Source organism: Salvelinus namaycush, chromosome 3 (genome assembly GCF_016432855.1).
Source record: "Salvelinus namaycush isolate Seneca chromosome 3, SaNama_1.0, whole genome shotgun sequence".
Taxonomy (NCBI): Eukaryota; Metazoa; Chordata; class Actinopteri; order Salmoniformes; family Salmonidae; genus Salvelinus; species Salvelinus namaycush.
In genome coordinates, this window is record NC_052309.1 from 19,192,367 (window position 1) to 19,218,987 (window position 26,621).

General features: G+C 43.3%; 1 protein-coding gene and 1 pseudogene across 1 annotated transcript in view; one reads left to right on the plus strand and one right to left on the minus strand.

The window, feature by feature from the left end:
- The window catches only part of LOC120043434, a 7,983-nt pseudogene extending 2,733 nt beyond the window's left edge, over positions 1 to 5,250 (plus strand).
- Positions 5,251 to 6,372: 1,122 nt separating this feature from the next.
- The window catches only part of LOC120045059 (F-box/WD repeat-containing protein 11-like), a 30,214-nt gene continuing 9,965 nt past the window's right edge, over positions 6,373 to 26,621 (minus strand). The window contains exons 2-13 of the mRNA XM_038989898.1: positions 24,838 to 24,897; positions 24,110 to 24,332; positions 18,304 to 18,490; positions 18,009 to 18,099; positions 17,760 to 17,897; positions 17,462 to 17,580; positions 17,067 to 17,316; positions 12,038 to 12,156; positions 11,773 to 11,883; positions 8,434 to 8,512; positions 8,178 to 8,342; positions 6,373 to 7,318 (exon numbers count right to left, since the gene is read on the minus strand). Of these exons, the coding sequence (XP_038845826.1) occupies positions 8,181 to 8,342; positions 8,434 to 8,512; positions 11,773 to 11,883; positions 12,038 to 12,156; positions 17,067 to 17,316; positions 17,462 to 17,580; positions 17,760 to 17,897; positions 18,009 to 18,099; positions 18,304 to 18,490; positions 24,110 to 24,332; positions 24,838 to 24,897 (1,539 nt within the window). The 3' untranslated portion in view covers positions 6,373 to 7,318; positions 8,178 to 8,180. The remainder of the gene's footprint in view (positions 7,319 to 8,177; positions 8,343 to 8,433; positions 8,513 to 11,772; positions 11,884 to 12,037; positions 12,157 to 17,066; positions 17,317 to 17,461; positions 17,581 to 17,759; positions 17,898 to 18,008; positions 18,100 to 18,303; positions 18,491 to 24,109; positions 24,333 to 24,837; positions 24,898 to 26,621) is intronic.

Consider the following 26,621-nt stretch of genomic DNA (forward strand, 5'->3'; position numbering starts at 1 on the left):
GCACCAATCCGCTTTAACCAAGCATAAAGCAATTCTATCAGACTTGTTAACGAGTCTTCCATTTACTGTTAAAAACGATCCCGTTTCCCTCTGTAAAGTGTCCCTGTCAACCCCATTTTGGTCATGTATCTCTCAAACTTATTCTCCACTTCTCAAACAGAGAAGAGGTCAGGTTTTTAGAGGTAACACGGAGATAGAACAAAAGTAGATGAGGAGCAGAAGTGGAGCAGCAGACATCTGTGTGCAGTTTGCACCAGCTGTAGGCTGTGTTCCAGGCATCTGGACAGCACAGGGGGTATAGGGGTCTCCTAATGAGCACACAGCCAGACGGTACTGGGAAGCTGAAACAACACTCTACTGGTAACGTTTCTCCTGCTCTCCCCCCTCTATTTTAAGATGGAGTTCAGCATTGTAATGCAATCTATGTATCTATGCATGTGCTGTGTGTGCCGGAGAAGGATAAGAACTTGAAGTGCTTAGATAGATTGCTGGATGGATTAGTGAATATTGATATCCTGTTAGCTCACCATAGATATGAGCTGAGCTCAGCAGCCATCCCTAGAGAGAGACAGCATGGCCACTGTCTCTTGTTGTGAGGGTTCGATCTAAAAAATATTTTTTGGGGAGGCATAGAGACTGGTTTAAAATTGGTGGTGGAGGCAGAAAAGAGGCAGGGACATGGCAGCCAGACTGCTTTTGTATTCTTTTGGGATGAAAAATACCACATGTAATCTCAAGGCAGATCCATTCTCCCCTTCTCTCAGATCTGTCCAGGCTTTACTGGTGGTCTGCAGCCCCCTGCAGGTAAATGTGTGTATAGAATTGTATCCATTTAGTTTTTTTTATATCCAATTCTGGATAAAGTCTCTCATTCTAACCACATGCCTGTATGTTTTTTGGTGGTACAGGTCTTAGCTGTGGACAATGTTAATTTCAGCGTATACGTGGAGAATCAGACACGAGGTCGAGACGCCATGAGCCGTCGGCAGCACAGAGTGTACCAGCTGTACAGCAGGACAAGCGGCAAACACGTGCAGGTGATGGGAAGGAGAATCAGTGCCAAGGGAGACGATGGGGATAAATATGGTAAGATATAATAGTTGACTCTTAGAAAAAAGGGTTCTTCGGCTTTCCCCATAGGAGTAGTTCCATGTAGAACCCTCTGTGGAAAGAGTTCTTACATGGAGCCCAAAAAGGTTCTACCTGGAACCAAAAAGGGTTCTTCTAAGGGTTTTCCTATGTGGACAGCCGAAGAACCCTTTTAGAGAACACCATTTTTTTCTCCTAGGAGTGTACTTCCTATTAACATATTTAACATTCACATGAATATACAGAACACTCCAATACAAATCAGAATCAGCTAGAACCAAACAGTAATTCCCTGTATGTTATCATACCTACAGTACATGGCCCTCAAATTCATAAACTATAAAATGGACAGACAAGCCCTTTGGCTACTGATGACAGCACGGAAAGTGGTACCGGAGCGCCAAGTCTAGGTCCAAGAGGCTTCTAAACAGCTTCTACCCACAAGCCATAAGACTCCTGAACAGCTAATCAAATGGTTACCCAGACTACTTGCATTGGCCCCCCTCCTCTTCAATGCTGCTACTACTGCTGCTACTGCTCAGTTATTATCTATGCATAGTCACTTTAATAACTCTACCTACATGTACATATTACCTCAATTACCTCGACACCGGTACCCCCTGTATATAGCCCCACAATTTTTATTTAACTCTTATTTTTAATTATTTGTTATTCTTATCTCTTACTTTTGTTTTTGTTGGTATTTTCTTAAAACTGCATTGTTGGTTAAGGGCTTGTAAGTAAGCATTTCACTGTAAGGTGAATACCTGTTGTATTCGGCGCATGTGACAAATACAATTTGATTTGATTAACAGACCCTAACATGAGAAATAGAAAGAGGAAAAAGATGGAGCAGCAGTTTCTGTGTGTTAGACTCAGTCCCACTATATGCCATTGATAAGGTCATCGGTTTTCCATTTACCCTGCTTTGTTGCTTTGTTGGAGGGGGATCGATGGGGTTTGGGGTAGGTAGTGAGAGGGAGATAGAGAAGGAATGTATGTTATTGATTGGGTTTGACCTCTGCATTATGTTGTTGGGCTACATCAATGATCTAATTGCATTTAACAATCCCCCCATCCCGTCCTACAGTATATTCTCAATTTCTATGCCCTCTTACAATCTGTCTTTTTGGGCCTCTGTCTCCTTCCAAGCCCAGCTTGTTGTGGAGGCTGATACCTTTGGAAGTCAGGTGAGAATCCGTGGTAAAGAAACCAACTTCTACCTGTGCATGAACCGTCGAGGCAAGCTTGTGGGGAAGGTGAGACAAACACAATTTTTATTCTGACTCTCGCTATACTTTCCTTTCAATGTGGAGTTTAACCTGGAGTTATTCACTTTCATCTTGTATTGACATGATCATGTATGTGTGTCTCCCAGAAGGCTAGTAATCGCAGTGCAGACTGTGTCTTCATTGAGATGGTATTGGAGAACCACTACACAGCTCTGAGGTCAGCATGCTATACGGGATGGTACGTGGGCTTCACCAAGAGGGGACGCCCCAGGAGAGGCCCTCAGACACTGCCCAACCAGCAGGACGTTCACTTCATGAAGCGCCTGCCCCCCGGGGAGCAGCCCGACCTGCAGCCCTTCCGCTTCACCAGTCAGCAAGAGGAAAAAGAGAGTGAGAGGGACCCGACCAACAGCAACTACAGCACCTAGATAGTCAACTGTCCTTCCCCCAGTGAATAGAATGTTAGTTTGCTTGGCTGAGCCCAGGTAAAGAGCTTATACAGAATGTACATCAAAAGACTTGGAATTAAACAATCTGACCACATGATGTCAGTGGTTGGTGCTGTGGAAGTGACCAGGGAAAAATGGCCTTGCCTTTTTCCTCCCCATTCCAAAGACACAATGTTGTTTCAAAGTCTGTTGAATTACAATTTACAGTGCCAACCATTCTAGTTAGGCTACAGAAGATAGCTAAATTCACTGTTTGCTACCACAGGGGTTAAAGATGTGCTACCAAAGACGACTGAACCAGAGTTCAATACCAAATATTCATGTTTTGAACATCCCAATGATGACAAAAACCATAACATTCCATACCAAATATTCATGTTTTGAACATCCCAAAGATGAATGGTCAACCTTTCAGTAACAAACACCCGAACCACCAAAGACGCCTGGACTATAATGTGTAGCCAACACAGAGGGTTAGTCATGGTTTCCCAAGACATTTCTTGTATGTTTCTCTTCATATTTGATTCAGGAACTACTGTTGCTGCCGATTCACTCAATACAGAAAGCTGCTGTAACGTAGTTAGTACAATATCTTCAGTTTGACTCATTGGAAAATATTTAACAAGAAATTGAAAAATTATAATGGATTTTATTACAATTGTTATCGTTATTACAATTATTTATTCAACTTGATGGTATGACAGCTGTTTTATACCAATGGTATTGCCTTAATTGAATACATACACTGAGTGAACAAAACATTAGGAACACCTTCCTAATATTGAGTTGCACTCCCCTTTGCCCTCAGAATAGCCTCAATTCATCGGGGCATGGACTTCACAAGGTATCGAATACGTTCCACAGAGATGCTGGCTCATGTTGACTCCAATGCTTCCCACAGTTGTGTCAAGTTGGCTGGATGTCATTTGGGTGGTGGACCATTCTTGATACACACGGGAAACTGTTGAGCGTGAAAAACCAAGCAGCGTTGCAGTTCTTGACACATACACAATCCATGTCTCAATTGTCTCAAGGCCTAAAAAGCCTTATTAAACCCGTCTCCTCCCCTTCATCTACACCAATGGAAGTGGATTTAACAAGTGACATCAATAAGGGATCAAAGCTTTCACCTGGTCAGTCTATGTCAGGGATGGTCAACTTTGATGGGGGTGGGGGCCACAAAAAAACAGATCTCATCATGAGGGGCCGCAGTGGCTTGTGGATCTGCGTACCCACATCCATACACCCCAGCTTGCGAGCAAGACATTTTAGTGGCCCACCTCATGACAGAGAAAACATTTTACGTTTTAAAATTAATTTCCTGCAATTCTACACATTTTGCCATGGGGAGTAGAGAAAATGTTGCAGGTTTAAAGCAAGTTTGCTGCAATTCTAAACATTTTGCCATGGGGAGTAGAGAAAATGTTGCCGGTTTAAAGCAAGTTTGCTGCAATTCTACACATTTTGCCATGATGCAGAGAACATTTTGCAATTTTATAACTCATTTCATGCAATTCTACTCATTTTGTCATGGGGCAGAGGCAAATGTTTGCAGTTTTTAATTATATCTGATAATCAATAGGCCCCACCCCGGTCAGTAGTTCGACCATGCTTACTAGTTTAGATTGGTAAATTAGTCTAGCTGCCAGCAATCTAAAAACATTTAGCTGACGTGGGCTAATTGAGTGACTGCTGATGCACAACCAAATTTCTAGATTGCACCTTGTGTATTCTCTCTCTCAACAGTAAGTGGAGCCCCGACCTGAGTTCCCCCCAAAAATAATTGAAATTGGTCCGCGGACAACTCATAACCTAGACATTGCTGGAACCATGCTCGGAGTCATTGCTGCTGTGTTCCATACAAATAAAAAAAAGTGTACAAGTTCCATTTGGTGGTCACTGGGAGCATCTGCACGGAACACAGAATATGTGCCAAACCACAGGATTAAGTCAATTGATTCTTCCTTTGGAAAACGAGCTGAGCCTATGGAGACTTTCTCGGATGGGATGCACCTGCCAATACATAGAATCAATGGTGATCAGGTTAGTACACAACTACTAAAGTCTTGATAAATGGGAAATGAGCTTAAACAGAGAGTACCTATACACTAACATATTAGTGTGTTATAGATGTATCTACTTGTGAGCAGTGCAGCCTTCCATAACTGGATGGTGGCCTCATTGAGGGCCACATCCATAATCATTTCCTGCAGCTGGGACTCTCACAGGCATGTGTGCCCTGTGGCAAATATGGTGGATAAAAGAAGATGTTGTATAAATGATCACGGTTCGTGTCTGTGTAAGTGAGCGTTCCCTCGCTCACAGTTCCTCCATAATCTCTGGTATGCTCACACGAGAGAGGGAACATCCCATTTAGACAGGATTTTTTTTCAGTGTGAAACTGCCCAATAAACAGCCTGCTCTGGTCTACTTATTCCACCCCCCTTGTGTTCTCTTCAATTTCTGCCCTGTAGTACTGAGGAGGGAGGGGCAAGAGGTACAGCCTCTCATTGTGGCAGGTAGCCTAGTGGTTAAGAAAATTGGGCCAGTAACCGAAAGATCACTGGTTCGAATCCCCAAGGTGGAAAACTCTGACGTTCTTCCCTTGAGCAAGGCAGTTTACCCCCAACAACTGCTCCCTGGGCACCGATGACATTGATTAAGGCAGCCCACTGCACCTCTCTGATTGAGGGGTTGTGTTAAATGCAGAAGACCAATTTCAGTTGAATGCATTCTAATATGCAACTGACTAGAACATTTCCTTGAGAGAATGGGAGGATTCGATTATGCGGAGCAACAGGCTAAGGCCGTTACGTCATTGGGCGAAAGTGGGGCGGGAGGAGCTCCCTTCTCAAATGGAACAGTAATCTGTGCCACTCGGTCAGCATGGTGCATCGTCTAGAAACATACATTTATTTTCCATAAAATTTATGTTTGAATTTAACTAGTTTTCAATGGCAGATAAAGCTCAAAAGCAAATCACTTTTGCATGTGAGAAAACACGCCCAGGCGAGATTAATCGAACCACCTCAATGTGCGCAAGGCAGAGAATGGGCTGGATGTGTAGAGGAATGTGGGTTCCAGTGCATTCCTGATCACCTTTTTGTGCTCCAGAATTCCCCGTCTGCAGACTAACCCATGATTTTCCCCTCGATACACTACACCAGTGTTTCCCAAACTCGGTCCTGGGGATACCAAGGGGCGCACGTTTCGGTTTTTGCCCTAGCACTACACAGCCGATTCAAATAATCAACTCATCTAAAAGCTTTACTTAAATCAGAGGTGTAGCACTAGGGCAAAAACCAAAACGTGCACCCCCTGGGTCCCCAGGACCGAGTTTGGGAAACACTGCACTACACACACCAATTCAGAGTTAATAAAATATATCCTCAATTCACTAGTTTCTGGCCAATTTCCAGAGGCACACTCATTAACCTCAAAATGCTACATACAAGTCCTGCTTCGGTCATTCTCAGACCAGGACTTTATCAGGATTCTTTTAAATAGACTAACAATGAGGTCAGAGTCGTGGTTTGGTCTGTGCATACAGTACCGATGGCATAGTTACATGATATTGAACAAACACTGCTCATACACGCTGGTTTACACTCCTTCACAGTCAAGTACTTTATTTGTATTAATGTTTTTTCTTTCTTTAAAAAAATCATTTCAATATACAACACCATTTTAGACGAGACAATGCTGTTTACAACTAATTTCCGCTCAGTTAGGGGTCATTCAGAACCTAGACAGGCAGACAGCAAGAGGACAGAACAAGACAGGGAGAGAAAGTGAAAGAGGGACGCAAGGTAGAGAACTAGGGATATGAGAGGGTTAATTTGAGAGGGGTTTGGAAAGAGAAACTACAATTCTTAGTACAATGTAACAAAGAAAGCTAAATTAAAAGTCCCAAATAAAAAGTAAAAGTTAGAAAAACAAATAGGTCACTAGCACACGGTTGTCCCATCATTCATCCATGCAGTAAAGTAATGTACACGTCAGCATTCTCTCTTCCAGTCTTTTTTCTTTCTTCCACCAAACAAAATGAGAAAATAACAATATTGATATAGTCCTTGGGTCCAAGGGGCAGGCCTGAGGTATCTGTCACTCAGTCAGGATGAGAAGAGTTGAGCCCCGGGACCGCCTCTTTTTTCCACCCCAGGGCATCTTTAACAGGTCATCTCCAGCCCCCTCCTTCAGCTATTCAGTTCAGATTCCTTCATGTCCAGGCCTCTGTCTTGAGGGAGCAGAGTAAGGGAAGGTGGGGCTTAGAGTGTGACCTAATAGACTCCGCTCTGTGTGTGAGAGTATGTGTGTTTGTGTGATTTTCAGGGGGGTAAGGGGAAGTGTGTTTGAGCACTGAATGGCCGAATGGGGATGGATGACCCCTCCACATGAACACCAGGAGGACGACAGAGATGGTGCAAAAAGAATGATGGAGGAATGGGGAAGGGAGGGTGGGTCCTTTCCTTGACCTCTGACCCTGACACATTGACTTGGCAATCAGGACTGTCCTCGGACACACACACACACGCCACCGGGCCTGCCCTGCAGAGAGAGACGCACACACTCAGCACACTATTCATGTATTCTTGTAGGTGTATTAGATTTAGGTCAGTAGTCCCGCCACCAAGCAAAACATTTTGGAGTTGTACATGAGCTGCAGAGCTTACCCAAACAAGTGCTGTAGACTGAAGTTCAATAGAATAAATAGGATGGCTGCCTTAAAAAGGTAGAGTCATCAACGTATAAAGTAAACAGAAATATAGAGCAGACTTAAAGGCTTTGGTCTCTGCATGTTCCGCAATTGCATCACACCCTCCATACGAAGCCTCCGATCCCCTTTTCGGATCAAGTATAAAATTGGCTTTTACGGAAATAATACAAATTGAGAGGCTGGTATTTTTACAGATATTTTTTTACATCTTGCATCGCACCCATCTGAAATATCTGCAGTTCATCCTGCTGCTACTGGCAACGGCATATTGATGAGTGTCAACAAATAAGACACTCAGAAAAGGCAACTTGTATTTTTTTGCGTGTGCACCCCATTTGCACTATTGATCCTGTTGGTGTGTCACTTCATTTACATGTCTGTAGGACAACATGCGTGTTGGGGATGAGTTCAAGTTTTTAAAAATCGATTAGTTGATGGTTGCTAGGGCCAATAGATTAATCTATTACATTTCAGATTATTTTAGATTATTTTTTAACATATCCAGCCAAATAAAGTAAGACATAAGCGTGCATACTAGACATCTATTGAAATGCCACATTTTGAATCAGATCCAAATCTTGTTAATAAAAATATAAATCACAAATGTTTTGTTTTCATCTCCAGTTTGTGTTAGTTCTAGTGAGTGTATGCAGGTGTGTACTCTACTGAATGTGTGCAAGTCATGAATACCTGCTATCTGGAGATGTATGTATACGTGCGAGAGGGCGACCGGCCCTCAGTCTGTCCATTGGTCGACACGTTCAGGAAATCCCAGATGAGGATGGTGTCGTCATGGGAACTGCTGATGATCTGGAACTCATCAAACTGTAGTCGGAATACACGCCCAGAATGCTCCTGAAAAACAACATTCATCAGTATCATCTACAATAACTATCCTTATAATCATTGCCACAATTGCCATGTTCTAGATCCAGGCTAGACTCACCACCAGTGTGCGCAGACAGAGGGTGCTGGCAGGGGCACGAGGGTCCAGAGCAGCTTGCAGGTCCCATACTTTGATTTTACTACAAAGAAAGAACACAGACATACTATCTTAACATAATTTGAACGGCCCGCTACCAAAACCTGCGGGCTCTCCTTCACTGCAGCCAACGTGAGTAAAACATTTAAACTTGTTAATCTTCGCAAGGCTGCCGGCCCAGACGGCATCCCGAGCCGCGTCCTCAGAGCATGCGCAGACCAGCTCGCTGGTGTGTTTACGGACATATTCAATCAATCCTTATCCCAGTCTGCTGTTCCCACATGCTTCAAGAGGGCCACCATTGTTCCTGTTCCCAAGAAAGCAAAGGTAACTGAGCTAAATGACTACCGCCGCGTAGCACTCACTTCCGTCATCATGAAGTGCTTTGAGAGACTAGTCAAGGACCATATCACCTCCACCCTACCTGACACCCTAGACCCACTCCAATTTGCTTACCGCCCCAATAGGTCCACAGACGACGCAATCACACTGCCCTAACCCGACTGGACAAGAGGAATACCTATGTGAGAATGCTGTTCATCGACTACAGCTCAGCATTTAACACCATAGTACCCTCCAAACTCGTCATTAAGCTTGAGACCCAGGGTCTCGACCCCGCCCTGTGCAACTGGGTCCTGGACTTCCTGACGAGCCGCCCCCAGGTGGTGAGGGTAGGTAACAACATCTCCACCCCGCTGATCCTCAACACTGGGGCCCCACAAGGGTGCGTTCTCAGCCCTCTCCTGTACTCCCTGTTCACCCATGACTGCGTGGCCATGCACGCCTCCAACTCAATCATCAAGTTTGCAGACGACACTACAGTGGTAGGCTTGATTACCAACAACGACGAGACGGCCTACAGCTAGGAGGTGAGGGCCCTCGGAGTGTGGTGTCAGGAAAATAACCTCACACTCAATATCAACAAAACAAAGGAGATGGTCATGGACTTCAGGAAACAGCAGAGGGAGCAGCCCCCTATCCACATCGACGGGACAGTAGTGGAGGGATTGTGCGTATAAGGTAGTTGTTTGTATAAGGTAGTTGTTGTGAAATTGTTAGGTTAGATTCCTTGTTAGATATTACTGCATGGTCGGAACTAGAAGCACAAGCATTTCGCTACACTCACATTAACATCTGCTAACCATGTGTATGTGACAAATAAAATTTGATTTGAACAACAGTCTCCACCCCGTCTCCACCCCTTGTCAGTGGATAATCTCATCCCCAGACACCTCTGCCCAAATGCGAAGAGTCTGGTGGACCAACGAGTCAAACTTGGCCTTCGTTTGCCAATACAGAGAGCTGGGAGATGGGATAAAGGTGTTGTGGTAGATTAAGCCAATGCCTAACCCTCCCCGTGCGCTAGCACACCACAAGAACAGAGTCACGCCTTGCAGTCGTGCGATTTGCTAAAGTTACATGACAAATACTTTACACAGTAGGTCACTCCCATAGAATGTTCTGGTCACTCCTACTAAGGCCAACATTGAGTGGTTGAGATTGCAGGCTTACAAACTCACCAAAAAAAGAAACATCCCTTTTTCAGGACCCTGCCTTTCAAAGATAATTCGTAGAAAATCAAAATAACTTCACAGATACCCATTGTAAAGGGTTTAACACTGTTTCCCATGCTTGTTCAATGACCCATAAACAATTAAATGAACTTGCACCTGTGGAACGGTCGTTAACACACTAACCACTTACAGACGGTAGGCAATTAAGGTCACAGTTATGAAAACTTAGGACACTAAAGAGGTCTTTCTACTGACTCTGAAAAACACCAAAAGAAAAGATGCCCAGGGTTCCTGCTCATCTGCATGAACGTGCCTTAGGCATGCTGCAAGGAGGCATGAGGAACGCAGATGTGGCCAGGTCAATAAATTGCAATGTCCGCACTGTGAGATGCCTAAGACACCGCTACAAGGAGACAGGACGGACAGCTGATCGTCCTCGCAGTGGCAGACCACGTGTAACAACACCTGCACAGGATCGGTACATCCGAACATCACACCTGCGGGACAGGTACAGGATGGCAACAACTGCCCGAGTTACACCAGGAACGCACATTCCCTCGATCAGTGCTCACTGTCAGAGAGGCTGGACTGAGGGCTTGTAGGCCTATTGTAAGGCAGGTCCTCACCAGATATCACCGGCAACAACGTCGCCTATAGCCACAAACCCACCGTTGTTGGACCAGACAGGAGTGGCAAAAAGTGCTCTTCTCTGATGAGTCGCAGTATTGTCTCACCAGGGGTGATGGTCGGGTTCGCGTACCAGGGGTGATGGTCGGGTTCGCGTTTATCGTTGAAGGAATGAGTGTTACACCGAGGCCTGTACTCTGAAGCGGAATCGATGTGGAGCTGGAGGGGCCGTCATGGTCTGGGGCAGTGTGTCACAGCAACATCGGACTGAGATTGATGTCATTGCAGGCAATCTCAACGGTGTGCGTTACAGGGAAGACATCCTCCTCCCTCATGTGGTACCCTCCTGCAGGTTCATCCTGACATGACCCTCCAGCATGACAATTCCACCAGCCATACTGCTCATTCTGTGCGTGATTTCCTGCAAGACAGGAATGTCAGTGTTCTGCCATGGCCAGCCAAGAGCCCGGATCTCAATCCCATTGAGCACATCTGGGACCTGTTGGATCGGAGGGTGAGGGCTAGGGCCATTTCCCCCCAGAAATGTCCGGGAACTTGCAGGTGGCTTGGTGGAAGAGTGTGGTAACATCTCACAGCAAGATCTAGCAAATCTGGTGCAGTCCGTGAGGAGGAGATGCACTGCAGTACTTAATGCAGCTGGTGGCCACACCAGATAGTGACCGTTACTGTTGATTTTGACCCCCCCTTTGCTCAGGGATACATTATTCAATTTCTGTTAGTCACATGTCTGTGGAACTTGTTTAATTTATGTCTCAGTTGTTGAATCTTATGTTCATACAAATATTTACACATGTTAAATTTGCTGAAAATAAACACAGTTGACAGTGAGAGGACATTTCTTTTTTTTGCTGAGTTTATGAGCTGTACGCAATAGACTTGAGACAAAGTTTTGTTATCCCTTACTCTGTCCTTTTAAAAAGTTTGACTAACAGCCTAACGGATTTATTATGATTAACTGGCCGAGACTGGGATTGATATTGGGAGACTAAGAAGCAGATTATCAGTGAGAGAATAACAAGGATAAACAATGGCCAAGTGCAGGATTAGAGTGAGGGAATAAACCCATTCAGGGTCAGATCTCCATTAGTAGTGAGACATCAGCTCAGGCTAACGCCTGTCACAAAGGGATAAAGCCTCTCACCCATCGTAGGCTCCACTAACGATCCTTTTGTTGTCGAATCGAATGCAGCGGACCAACTCTTCATGGCCTTCCAATACGCGCAAACATGCCCCGCACTCAATATCCCACAACCTGAGGAGAAAAATAATCAGTGTTAGTTTAGTAACATTTGAGAGAACAGTCATGACAAATTACATTCAACTCCAGATTACAGTTCTATAAATATAGACCAGTGTATCAACACAGTTGACAGATTTCGCCCTCATGAACAAACATACACACTCACCGGATAGTGTTGTCAGATGAGCCACTGACCACTAGTCGGTCTCTGTACTGCAGACAGGCAATGCCTCTCTTATGGCCGTTCAGCGTGCGAACAAACTCACACGTGCTGGTGCTCCACACCTGCAGGGGAGACAAGGCAAAACATGAGCGAACACACACAACCCCATGGGGCCAACACAAACAGGACATAATCCTTCATGTCGACAAACTTCACATCTCTTAACCTCATCCTTCTGGTTTTCCTTCATTAGAATGCATCTGTACTAGTCACTGTCTGGACACACACTCACATGTCAGAGAGAATGATACAGTGCTGCTGGATGAACACATTAATGTAAACACATATACAGCACCAGTCAAAAGTTTGGACACCTACTCATTCCAGGGCTTTTCTTTATTTTTACTCATTTATATATTATAGAATAATAGTGAAGTCATCAAAACTATGAAATAACATGTGGAATCATGTAGAAACCAAAAGTGTGTTAAAATCAAAATAGATTTTATATTTGAGATTCTTCAATGTAGCCACCTTTTGCCTTAATGACAGCTTTACACTGTTGGCACTCAGAAAAGCATTCCAGGTGAAGCTGGTTAACAGTCTTGAAGGAGTTTCCACATATGCTGAGCACTTGTGGGCTGCTTTTCAATCCCTCTGCGGTCCAACTCATCCCAAACCATCTCAATTGGGTTGAGGTCAGGTGATTGTGGAGGCCAGGTCATCTGATGCAGTACTCCATCATGCTCCTTCTTGGTCATATAGCCCTTAGACAGGAGGTGTGTTGGGTCATTGTCCTGTTGAAAAACAAATTATAGACGTGTTTCTTGGCCCAAGCAAGTCTCTTGTCCTCATTTGTATTTATTATGGATCCCTATTAGCTGCTGCCAAAGCAATAGCTACTCTTCCTGGAGTCCAGCAAAATTAAGGCAGTTTATACAATAAAAAAATACATTCACAACACACTGTGTGCCCTCAGGCCCCAACCACATGTCTACAGTAGTAAATCCATGTGTATGTATAGTGCGTATGTTATCGTGTGTGTGTGCGCGCCAATGTTTGTGTTGCTTCAAAGTCCCCGCTGTTCCATAAGGTGTTTTTTAATCTGTTTTCTAATTCTAATTTTACTGCTTGTGTCAGTTACTTGATGTGGAATAGAGTTCCATGTAGTCATGGCTCTATGTAGTAGTGTGTGCCTCCCACTGTCTCTTCTGGACTTGGGGACTGAAGTGACCTCTGGTGGCATGTCTCGTGGGGTACGCATGGGTGTCTGAGCTGTGTACCAGTAGTTTAGACAGACAGCTCGGTGCATTCAACATCAATACCTCATAAATAAAAGTAGCAATGAAGTCAATCTCTCCTCCACTTTTCAGCCAGGAGAGATTGACATGCATATTATTAATATTAGCTCTCTGTGTACAGCCGTGCTGCCCTGTCCTGAGCCATTTGCAATTTTCCTAAGCCCTTTTTTTGTGGCACCTCACCACACAACTGAACAGTAGTCAAGGTGCGACAAAACTAGGGCCTGTAGGACCTGCCTTGTTAAGAAGGCAGCGCATGGCATTATTAGACAGACTTCTCCCAATCTTAGCTAATACTGCATCAATATGTTTTGACCATGCCAGTTTACCATCTAGGGTTACTCCAAGCAGTTTAGTCACCTCAACTTGCTCAATATCCACATTATTTATTACAAGATTTAGTTGAGGTTCAGGGTTTAGTGAGTGTTTGGTTCCAAATACAATGCTTTTAGTTTTAGAAATATTTAGGGCTAACTTAATCCTTGCCACCCACTCAAACTAACTGTTTGTTGAGTGTTGCAGTCATTTCAGTCGCTGTAGTAGCGTGTATAGTGTTGAGTCGCATACATAGGCTTTACTAAACAGCTACCCTGGGGAATTCCTGATTCTAACTGGATTATATTTGAGAGGCTTCCATTAAAGAACACCCTCTGTTCTTTTAGACAATTAACTCTTTACCCACATTCTAGCAGGGGGTGTAAAGCCATAACACAAGTTTTTCTAGCAGCAGATTATGATTGATAGAGTCAAAAGCTGCACTGAAGTCTAACAAGACAGCCCCCACAATCATTTTGTCAATTTCTCTCAGCCAATCATCAGTAATTTGTGTAAGTGCTGTGCTTGTTTTGTGTCTACCTATAAGCATGCTGAAATTCTGTTGTCAATTTGTTTACTGTAAAATAGCATTGTATCTGGTCAAACAAATTTTTTCCCAGAAGTTTACTAAGGGTTGGTAACAGGCTGATTGGTCGGCTATTTGAGCCAGTAAAGGGGGCTTTACTACTCTTGGGTAGCGGAATGACTTCAGCTTCCCCTGAGGTTACACACTCTCTAGTAGGCTTAAATTGAAGATGTGGCAAATAGGAGTGGCAATATCATCTGCTATTATCCTCAGTAATTTTTCATCCAGATTGTCAGACCCCAGTGGCTTGTCATTGTTGATAGACAACAATTTTCCCCTTTTCCACACTGACTTTACAGAATTCAAAAGAACAACTCTTGTCTTTCATAATTTGGTTCGATATACTTGGATTTGTAGTGTCAGCGTTTGTTGCTGGCATGTCATCCCTAACTTTGCTTATCATGCCAATGAAAGTCATTAAAGTAGTTTGCAATATCAGTGGGCTTTGTGAAGAATGAGCCATCTGATTCAATGAATGGAGCAGAGTGGCTTTTTCCCCCAAAAATGTAATTCTTCTTCTTAAGGCTAGTATCCTGAATTTCCAGATGACTGATGTGCCCAAAGTAAACTGCCTGTTACTCAGGCCCAGAAGCTAGGATATGCATATAATTGGTAGAATTGGATAGAAAACACTGAAGTTTCTAAAACTGTTAAAATAATGTATGCGAGTATAACAGAACTGATATGGCTGGTGAAAACCGAGGAAAATCCATCCATCCAGATTATTATTATTATTTTTTTTTTTTAGGTCACAGGCCTTTTCAATGCAAGCCTATGGGATATACAAAAAAAATAGCTCCCAGATTGCAGTTCCTATGGGTTCCACTAGATCTCGTTATTTTGCTTTTCTATTGTTCTGATGACGTAGTGTCCTTTAGTAGTGGTTTCTTTGCAGCAATTCAACCATGAAGGCCTGATTCACACTGTCTCCTCTGAACAATTGATGAGATGTGTCTGTTACTTGAACTCGGTGAAGCATTTATTTGGCCTGTAATATCTGAGGTTGGTAACTAATGAACTTATCCTGCAGCAGAGGTAACTCTGGGTCTTCCGTTACTGTGACGGTCCTCATGAGAGCCAGTTTCATTATAGCGCTTGATGGTTTTTGCGACTGCACTTGAAGAAATTGTCAAAGTTCTATAAATTTTCCAGATTGACTGACTTAAAATAATAATGGACTGTCGTTTCTCTTTGCTTTGAGCGGTTCTTGCCATAATATGGACTTGGTCTTTTACCAAATAGGGCTATCTTCTGTATACCACCTCTACCTTGTCAGAACACAACTGATTGGCTCAAAAGCATTAAGAAGAAAATAAATTCCACAAATTAACGAGGCACACCTGTTAATTGAAATGCATTCCAGATGATTACCTCATGAAGCTGTTTAAGAAAAAGCCAAGAATGTGCAAAGCTGTTAAGGCAAAGGGTGCCTACCTTGAAGAATATAAAATATATTTTGATTTAACAGTTTTTTGGTTACTACATGATTCCATGTGTGTTATTTCATAGTTTGATGTCTTCACTATTATTCTACAATGTAAAAATAAAAACCCCTGGAATGAGTAGGTGTCCAAACTTTTGACTGGTACTGTAGGTATAATAGTAACACCCATATTTTGGGTGTAGAGTAACATTCACTCTCCTAAACGCACACATATTGCAGTCCCTCAATTATTTATTGGGGAATGTTTTCAGAGCACTGGGACGTTGTGTGTGGGAGGCAGCTCAGTACGGTATGCCTTGGCCCGTCTCCCAGGGCGATGGGTGGGCTAACTAGGGTCTCTTTGTTCCTGGCTGCCCACAAATCCACTGTCTGGAAGACAGGGGCAAGCAGGTACAGGGCCGGAGCTGGGGCTAAGACTAGGGTTGTGGCTGAGACTGGGGATGGGGCTGAGGTGAGGAGACAGGCCCACAGTTTGCCCCTAGGAGGAGGAGAGACGTCAGCTCTGAACTCTGGGTTTAGTCAGTGCTTCCCACAGCCTGCATCACACGGTGGGCTAACTCCTCTATACTGTACTCAACTGGACACTTCACAGAACAACTGCACTCAACTAGAATGAGAGGATTTGGTAAGTTTGTGTAGGGGGCACTTCATAAGCATGGCTGGCTTTTAATTCAAGTATCTTCTGTGAATGAATGATGACAAGCAGTGATGGGGAAGGTAACTAGCTTTGGATTAAAACAGCCATGCTCACATACAGAGCAGGGGGAAAGAACTAAAGCCCCCCATCAATTTAACTTACAGGAAGTACCATACACACTATATGACAAGCCCAAAAAATGTAATCCTGGTTAAATATAAGGCAGGATGTGCAGTCAGTAGACTCTGAACCATACAAAACTAGTGACTTTACAATGCTTTAGCAGAGTGCTGGAGGATCACTAAGACACATGAACAGGGTTGATGCCAAACGCTTGTCTTTGCAAGATCTGCAACATTTACTGGCCGAACAAGATCTCTAAAGCATGTAAGACAGGATGTAAAAATATGGCTGTTGAGATGAAGATGCACAGGATCCATTGGGTTGGACAGGTGCTGAGGATGTCTCAAGAAAGGATCCATAAAGTAGCGCACAAATGGACACCAACTGTAAAATACAAGGCACACCAAAGACAATGTGGCGACAGACAGTGGTGGCTGAGCTGGATCTCTCAGGGGACCCAAGCTATAGCAAGAAGCTAGTGGCAGAGATCGAGGTCTTAGGTCCCAATACGGACGAAGAAGACCAAGTCTTGTGTCACCGCAAAAGTACTAGAACATATGCTTGCTGAGATGGTGACATGCTTGAGGCTCTAGTGAGCTGACCCTGGGTCTTCGGGGAAGACTTGCCTTGATGGTACGGTCACCGGATGCTGACACAATGTACTTGTCATCGAAGTCCACCACATTGACTGCTGCTCTGTGGCCGACCAGCACGCGGCGCAGACTGATGTCGGTGGGTGAGGCCATGTCCCACACGGCAATGGAACGGTCCTTAGAGCATGTCACCATCAGACCGTTACAGAACCGCAAGTGGAGGACCGCCTCATTGTGGTGGATCAGAGTGTTCAGCACCTCCCCAGTGTTCACATCCCACACCCTGAGACAAAGAGAAATCATCAATATCAAACACAATATACAACATGCATATGCCACTCTTCTCTTCGATAAAAAAAGTTTTGGAGCTTCCGGAGCACAGATAAGAGGGCAGAGGACAACAGCAGAAGAGAGGAAGTGGTGCTGACCTGACGGTGGAGTCTGAGGAGCCGGTGACGATGACCCGCTCATCATACTGCAGGCACAACACTGAGCCTGTATGACCCGTCAGGATCTTCAGACACTCCAAAGACTGCTTATCCCAGATCTACAGAGACAAGGCGGTGAGATGTTTTTATCCCAAAATATGATCTATAAAAAATTGACTAGACGTTGTAATGACACTTTGTAAGGCACTGTGTTCAAAATATGGATCTTGTATTCAAAATATCTAGTAGGCATTAGAATATTTCCCCCCTTCAGTCAAGAATAAACAGGAACACCAACCTTAATGGAGTTGTCTCGGAGGCCGCTGATGATCTTGTCGTCGTCATACTGCAGACAGTAAACCCCCTTACTGTTCTCTGAGCGACACTGGATCCGCTGCAGATTGTGCCGACCACACCTCCAGTTAGCCTCGATTGTCTGCATGGAGGGAGAGGGGCGTGGAGCCAGGTCAGTGAATGGGAACCACAGGAAAGATCAGTGAGAGTAAGGTTAATGAGAGTGTGCAAGGGGAACAGCAGCAGAACTCACCTCTATGTCCTGGATGATTTTGGGGTAAAGGGAGCGGTAGTAGGAGTTTGGTGGGACTTCTGTGGTTCGATTTTTGAACAGGTACTTCTCCCTAGGAGAGAAAACACATTCACTATGAATTTTTGTTTTTTAAAATGCACAAATATATTAATCTCAACAACATCAATTGTCTTTTTATAAGGTGAGGACACTTGGATACAGTTTTGGAAACAGTCTATCATGTAGGTTCTTAAGAACAAATGGAAAGATATTGTGATCCATGGTAGCCCAGCCAGTGGTCCCAGTCCGTACTCACCACTGGTGCCTCTCTGACAGGCCTTTCCAGAGGGGGTCTGTACGGACCATACGCTCTATGAGTTTCTTCCACAGCATTCCCTCTGAGATGACCCTCTGCCACTCCTTACACACCAGCTCTGCCGAGCAGAGAGAACGCGCATCCAAGAACGACAGGATGTTCTCCGCTATGTGGTCAAGACCCTGAGCTATAACCACAAGGAGAGACAGTGCAACACAGTTTAACACAATGATTAGAAGTACATGTGTGTATTGCGAATGTTTGGATGAACCGAGTCTGTAAAGCGGTTTCCCTTGGAGCATGCAGTGGTGGTGAGGTTATATATTATGTGTATGTGCATTAATTTGGGGCACTAAATACAATTAGCTGTTGAAAGTCTTGAGTGATTATTTAAAAAAATAAAAACTTTTAATTCCATCTCCATTTTTTCACCCAAAAGTCTGTTTCCACACGGACCCTTTTAAGCGCAACACAATGCACTCTGTCCTCTTCTTTGGCAGTAGCTACAGTCTCTTGTGGTGCTAAAACATCCACTATGTGCGCAGCTTTGAATAACACATTTGAAGGAAAACTTACAGAAAGTTCAACCATAAAACACATTCACAAGCATTTCTTTAGATAACAGGAAAAATTTCATTTGCACAGAAGTAACTAGTTAGTTATGCTAATGTTAGCTAGCTACCCAACCAAACGAAAATGGTTAGAATACCATGGCTGAATGCCTCTAGAGATTCAACTCTATTATTCACATGATTAAAAAAATAAATAATCAGAACTTAACATTCCATTTAGCTACAGTTTGTGTTGTAGTTCTCAGGTCAAGTTAAGCAACTTGTCCCAATACTAGTAGCCGGCAGCAGCTTGACTAGTTCATGTTGAAAAACATGGATGAGAAGTAGCCAAGACTAGATCTAATAGTGGTATGATATTTTTCATCAACCTGGCTGATCTACTGTCTTAGAAGAGTTTATTTTCTGTTTTCTTCCCTTATAATCCAAATAGGTAATATCTACAAACCAACATGATGTGATTTAAAATTGAAACATCGTTAATAATCTGGGGCGGCAGGGTAGCCTAGTGGTTAGAGCGTTGGGCTAGTAACCGAAAGGTTTCAAGTTCAAATCCCCGAGCTGACAAGGTACAAATCTGTCGTTCTGCCGCTGAACAAGGCACTGTTCCTAGGCCGTCATTGAAAATAAGAATTTGTTCTTAAACAACTGACTTGCCTAGTTAAATTAAGGTCAGATTTGAACAATAAAACATATGATTAATCGTAGTTGACTACAGAAAACCATGGGATTAACTCAATTATTTGAATCGTTTAACAGCCCTAGCTATAATATGGTAATGCTAACAACGCAATATCAAAACTGCAGTGTGTACCAAGCCCATTCAAACTATCTTTATTCACGAAGGTATCTTCTAGCTGTTTTTTCTGTTAAGGGTCTGAAGGTTAACACGCATCATGCACGATAAGGTTTTGGAAACATAAGGAATGCATCTTCCATATCAGCAAGAAATAAATGTTCTAAAAACAAACAGTTAAATTACTATTAGGGCTGTCCCAGACTTTAAAAAAGAAGAAGTTTTAAATGCGTACTTTTCCAAATATAGACACACCATATGCGTTTTAAGAAAATCAACTAGATGCACTGAGTTTGTCTGGTGCTCTCAGCTTATGGTTTGATACCTCAAGGAGGGCACCAGAGATCTAGATAAGTTTATTTTAGTTTTTTTATTCTGGTTAACTGAACTATTCTCCTCACTCTCCTGCTGGCTTTCACAGATCCTTCCATTACTCTCCTGAAGTTGCCAGTAGTGCAGTAACCTTTCTCATGTGGAATGCCAATTTGTCTTACAATTTCTACCGATCTGCGTGACAGTTATGGTTTTCAATATGCACATTTTCATGAAACAGATTAAAATTTATAATAACGTCTTCATTTCACAAAATCATTGTCATGTGATTAATCAATATTCTATCCAAATAAACTATAAACCTAAAAAGTTACTTATATTGCCAACTAGGTAAAAATAGCCTCCATAAAGCCAACAAATAAAAACATTGCAGCCTGCAGGTAGAAAATATCCTGAAAAATAAAATATCCTATAAATCACATTGTTACAGACAGGCCATGTCTAGCCAAACTTGAAACATTGTATCAACTATTAACTTAGTTCAGGCCCAAAGCTTGCAACATTGTATAAAATATTCTGGGCCCTCAAAGTTCCCTGCACCAGTGAGCTCGGGACAGACGCAGCTGTAGGGTATTTGCGCAAGGGATAAGACGCAGTGCTTGACTTGGACAGGAGCTCACCGAAGCAGAGTACCGGCAACTCAAATGTTCTACTGTGAGCTCCTGTTCCTCTTTTAGAATATTAGCTCAAAAGTATTGTGGAGCTCCTGCACCTAAATATAAAAAAACAGTACAGGCACCCAAAAGGAGTACCGGAACATATTTCAGTCCAAGTCAAGAACTGACAAGAAGCCTATTTTATGACTTTTCCACTGGATCAGAGCTTCACATTTATCCCTTTCACGCTGAGTGGTTATCGAAAGAAAGAGAGCTGGAAAGATTTTTCAAATATATTGAGGAACTATTGTATTTCTCAATGGATGTAAAAATAGAGACTTTGTTTGCTTGGTGTTTGAGGTGAAGAAAATATTACTTTGCGAGGTTCCACAGTTCAATAGTGCGTTAAGCTAATCAGAAATGCTAACATATCCTCAAATGGGTACATTTATATGCCTACATGTGCGCGCAGGCCAGGTAGCCTATAGACCTACTTCTATGCGTGGGCGTCCTTACTCAACATTGACAGGAGTGCTCCAAACAAAAGACAATGACTAAATTGACAGAATCCATAAATGGAATTTTAAAAAACAAAACTTGTTTCTCAGAAGTGTAGCATAGGTTGTGCACTCAGCAAACAATGTGTCCACTCAGTCAATGAGTACAGGAAGACAGGAATAATAATATTGAATGCATTAAAATAACTGTAAATAAAGTAACAAACATTGTAGATGAGAAATTATAGGAATTAAAAGGTAAATGTACTACTGGTAATATATGTAATGGGGAATTGATATGAACCAACAATTCCCACAATGAAGTTATGAAACAATGAATATGCACAAATTGGCGAGAGAAATCCCCTTCTGGAGAGAAGTGCATTGTGCATCTGGGCGCATGGTCAATCCGACATCTGCATTGGCCATGCAGCATTTTCGGTGATATGGCCTCAGCAGAAGTCAGGGCATTCATATTTCTTGCGCTTCGCAGAGCAGTGCAGAGCTGTTGTCAAGGAAGTGACAGCGTGTTCATACAAGACGTACCGCACCCACCTACCATCAACCAATCATGTCAATGTGGAGCTATAGAGCCACATTGACACAAAATTTGGGAGGCGCATGGCAATGCAGTACAGAGCTCGATTTGGCCTCCGGATGCCTCAGCAATTGCATCACACCCTCCATATGGAGCCTCAGACCACATTTTCGAATCAAGAATACATTTGCTTTATGTCTAGGCCTCCGCAATGGATTAGTTCACTGAGATGAGTCCAAATAATAATAACACACACAAAACCAGTCAAGTTTGCTATTTCCTACATTGTACAACAAAGACATAAAAAATATGAAATATCACATAGTAACCAAAAAAAGTGTAAAACAAATCCAAATATATTTTATATTTCAGATTCTTCAAATAGCCACCCTTTGCCTTGATGACAGCATTGCACAGTCTTGGCATTCTCTCAACCAGCTTCATGAGGTCGTCACCTGGAGTGCTTTTCAATTAACAGGTGTGCCTTGCCTTGTAAATTTGTGGAATTTCTTTCCTTCTTAATGCGTTTGAGCCAATCAGTTGTGTTATGACAACGTAGGGGTGGTATACAGAAGATAGCCCTTTTTGGTAAAAGACCAAGTTGACATTATGGCAAGAACAGCTCAAATAAGCAAAGAGAAACGACAGTCCATTATTACTTTAAGACATGAAGATCAGTCAATACGGAACATTTCAAGAACTTTGAAAGTTTCTTCAAGTGTAGTTGCAAAAACCATCAAGCGCTATGATGAAACTGGCTCTCATGAGGACCGCCATAGGAAAGGAAGACCCCGATTTACCTCCGCTACAAAGGATAAGTTAATTAGAGTTAACTGCCTCAAATTGCTGCCCAAATAAATGCTTCAGAGTTCAAGTAACAAACTCATCTCAACATCAACTGTCAGGCCTTCATGGTCAAATTGCTGCAAAGAAACCTATACTAAATGACACCAATAAGAAGAAGGACTTGCTTGGGCCAAGAAACACGAGCAATGGACATTAGCCCGGTGGAAATTTGTCCTTTGGTATGGAGTCCAAATTTGAGATTTTTGGTTCCAACCGCCGTGTCTTTATGAGACGCGGTGTGGGTGAACAGATGATCTCTGCATGTGTATTTGCATGTGTAGGAGGTGTTATGGTGTGGGGGTGCTTTGCTGGTGACACTGTCAGAGATTTATTTTGAAATCAAGGCACACTTAACCAGCATAGCTACCACAGCATTCTGCAGCGATATGCCACCCATCTGGTTTGGGCTTAGTGGGACTATCATTGGTTTTTCAACAGGATAATGACCCAAAACACACCTCCAGGCTGTGTAAGGGCTATTTGACCAAGAAGGAGAGTGATGGAGTGCTGCATCAGATGACCTGGCCTCCACAATCACCCAACCTCAACCCAATTGAGATGGTTTGGGATGAGTTGGACCGCAGAGTGAAGGAAAAGCAGCCAACAAGTGCTCAGCATATGTGGGAACTCCTTCTAGACTGTTGGAAAAGCATTCCAGGTGAAGCTGGTTGAGAGAATGCCAAGTGTGCAAAGCTGTCATCAAGGGAAAGGGTGGCTAGTTTGAAGAACCTCAAATATAAAATATATTTAGATTAACAATTTTATGGGTTACTACATGACTCCATATGTGTTACTTCATAGTTGAGATGTCTTCACTATTATTCTACAATGTAGAAAATAGTACAAATAAAGAAAAACCATTGACTGAGTAGGTGTTGTAAAACGTTTGACCGGTGGAGTGTGTGATATATATTTATTTATAAACTGGGTTGTTCGAGCCCTGAATGCTGATTGGCTGACAGCCGTGGTATATCAGACCATATACAAAGGGTATGACAAAACATTTATTTTTTACTGCTCTAATTACGTTGGTAACCAGTTTATAATAGCAATAAGGCACCTCGGAGGTTTGTGGTATATGGCTAATATACCACGGCTAAGGGCTGTATGCAGGCACTATTGGCCATATACCACACCTCGTGCATTATTGCTTAAATATATTACTCCTCGACTAAAACAAATCTCGGTTGACCAACAGCCTAACGACCAAACAATCGACCAGTCAACTAATTGGGGGTCAGCCCTAATTACTACAAACACCTTTATAGGGTTCCCACACGGACATATCTCCATGTTATATTGCTTGTTTAAGGAAGACAGAGGCGACAACCTGTGCTAATTAGCTATCTAGCGTGCATGAACACCTATGTGTAAGCGTAACTGGAGAAGTGTAGTTCGTCAGCTGGAGGTACACACAGCCGTATGGATCTGTGTAAACCTGCTACAGTTAGTGTATATTTTTTATTTGAAAGATTATTTCTCACTGATATGAAAGATAAGTTCCATACGTTTCGAAAAACGTATGGAAAGCAATGACTGACATTTCTAAACATTAAAACAGAGCGTCAGGATTGTAGTTCACATGGTCCCATAAGGCATCATGGGTTCTCGAGAGCAAGTGTGTACCATACCTGGCAGTGCAGTGATGAAGTCTCTTTGGAGCATGGGTTTGAGGTAGGAGTTGATGTGGCCGTGTTGGTAGTGGCACATGCGTGAGATCAGGTGTTCCACAAACTCCACCTGGTCAGCCTCAGACCACTGGTCAAACAGCTGGATGCACACTTCCTTCTCCTTCTCATAGTTCCCTTCCGATGGTCGCTTCCTTGAGCCCGTCATCGGACCGTTCGTGATCGTCTGAACACAGAGGAGGATAGGTTATAAACCAGAGCTTCAGTCTACATGGCTCTCTTGTCAAATGAGGGATGGGCTTTGGGCCTTAATCCTGCTAAACAGTGTACAGAATTCTGTGGGCCGGTTTCCCTGACAATCTTGTTGTGCATTCTTAAGTCCAGATCTTGCCTTAATCTGTGTCTGGGAAACTGGCTTTATATGTTGAGTATGGTTTTGGTACATGTGGATTGCCTTTTCAAATTGCTGGCTAAGAAGACATTGTGCTATGAGAAAAGTGTTTTTCTGACTAAGGGCTACACTGTAGTCTAGCATTAGTACACTTACTGTTTCACCGAGCACTGTAAACAATGGCTAGATTGTCAAAATTGATAGCACGCTTTTAAGAGAAGTATGAAGACAAAAAAGTGTGGATAAACCATTAGTGTATGTGCTCTTTGAGGTGGACTAGGCTAATAAGCTTCCATTACACTTCAGTGAATGACTGTCTGGCCGTGGACAGTTCGCTCACCTTGAACACTGTGGTTTTCTTTGATCGTTCATCTGTCTGGGAGTCCATGAAAGTGGAGTTCTGAGGGGGAGGAGAGAGAGAGACACAGGCCATTAGTACATCAAGAGACACATACTATTCATTAACAGCCAGCCCAAACGTTCTGGTCCAAACTGCACAACATCCAATTTACTATGGGGACCAAATTACAATGCCAGGCTAGGAGGCTTGCCATAATTTCTCATCTGAAGAAGCTGTCAGTCAAAGTAAACTAACTCATTGAGCGTCAGGAGCTGGATTTAATTTATGTTAGGGGATGCTTTTTGGATATGAGGGAGAGGGAAGAATCCATGGCTGGTCAACAGCTGCCCCTTCTCTAGACCTGCAAAGCAATGTCAATCTGAAATCTGTATTCAAAAGATTGACATGAAATCAGACCTTGTTAGGTTGGCTGTGCAAGGTAATTTATGATTTAGCCTAATAATACCAGATGGACTGATAATAACAGCATTTAAAATATACAATAAAATAAAACTGGGAAATGCTATGGATGGCAACATTTGTATCCTGAGGGGTTTCATTGCCACCCCTTTTAAAAAAAAGTATTATTATTAAAAAATTTTACCCCCCTTTCTCCCCAATTTTCGTGGTATCCAATCGCTAGTAATTACTATCTTGTCTCATCGCTACAACTCCCGTACGGGCTCGGGAGAGACGAAGGTCGAAAGCCATGCGTCCTCCGAAGCACAACCCAACCAAGCCGCACTGCTTCTTAACACAGCGCGCCTCCAACCCGGAAGCCAGCCGCACCAATGTGTCGGAGGAAACACCGTGCACCTGGCCCCCTTGGTTAGCGCGCACTGCGCCCGGCCCGCCACAGGAGTCGCTGGAGCGTGATGAGACAAGGATATCCCTACCGGCCAAACCCTCACGACGCTGGGCCAATTGTGCGTCGCCCCACGGACCTCCCGGTCGCGGCCGGCTGCGACAGAGCCTGGGCGCGAACCCAGAGACTCTGGTGGCGCAGCTAGCGCTGCGATGCAGTGCCCTAGACCACTGCGCCACCCGGGAGGCCCCTCCACCCCATTTTTATGAGTGTGTGTGTGTGTCCTGGCTGTGTCTAAATGTTATCAGCCTTTACTGTCCTCCTAAGAAATGTGAAGGTGTTTGTCTGGAGCGACAAATGACCTACAACTGAACCTCCCAGTATATGCGTGTTGCCAAAACACATGCAGTTGATGTTGCATACATTACTCCTGCCTGTATCCACAAAAATAAAAAATATAATAAATCATAATAATAATTCGCGCCACCATTTCCTGGTTGCTATAATTCAAATAGTTAGCCTAATTTCAGTTTGTGACAAAACAAGCATGTACCATCGAAACCGCTGTGAAATACAATATTTTTGGTTACGGAAAATGTATTTTCAGCTGTTTGAAGCTTTGTACAAAACCAAAAGTAAGATGCAAAAATGAAACTTAACGCAAAGCATAGAAATAGTGCACATAGAACAGATGTACCACTTAGATTTTCTTTCAATGAGAACGACAGCTCTATAACACATTTTTACGTGAATTTGGTCAGGTCGCCCCCCAAAAAAGTTACATATTGCAACTTTGAGTGTCATATGACACTAGCCTAACATATGTCACAAGCTTAGACTGGCATGCTCTGTCCAATACAAAAGCACCGGACTAGGCGGCCAACGTTACTTTGTAAGATAGTGCCAGTGACATATTGTGTGGAAACAGAGGAATGATCGACATGGACAAAGATTTTCTAAGGTGAGAAAACAGAGAACA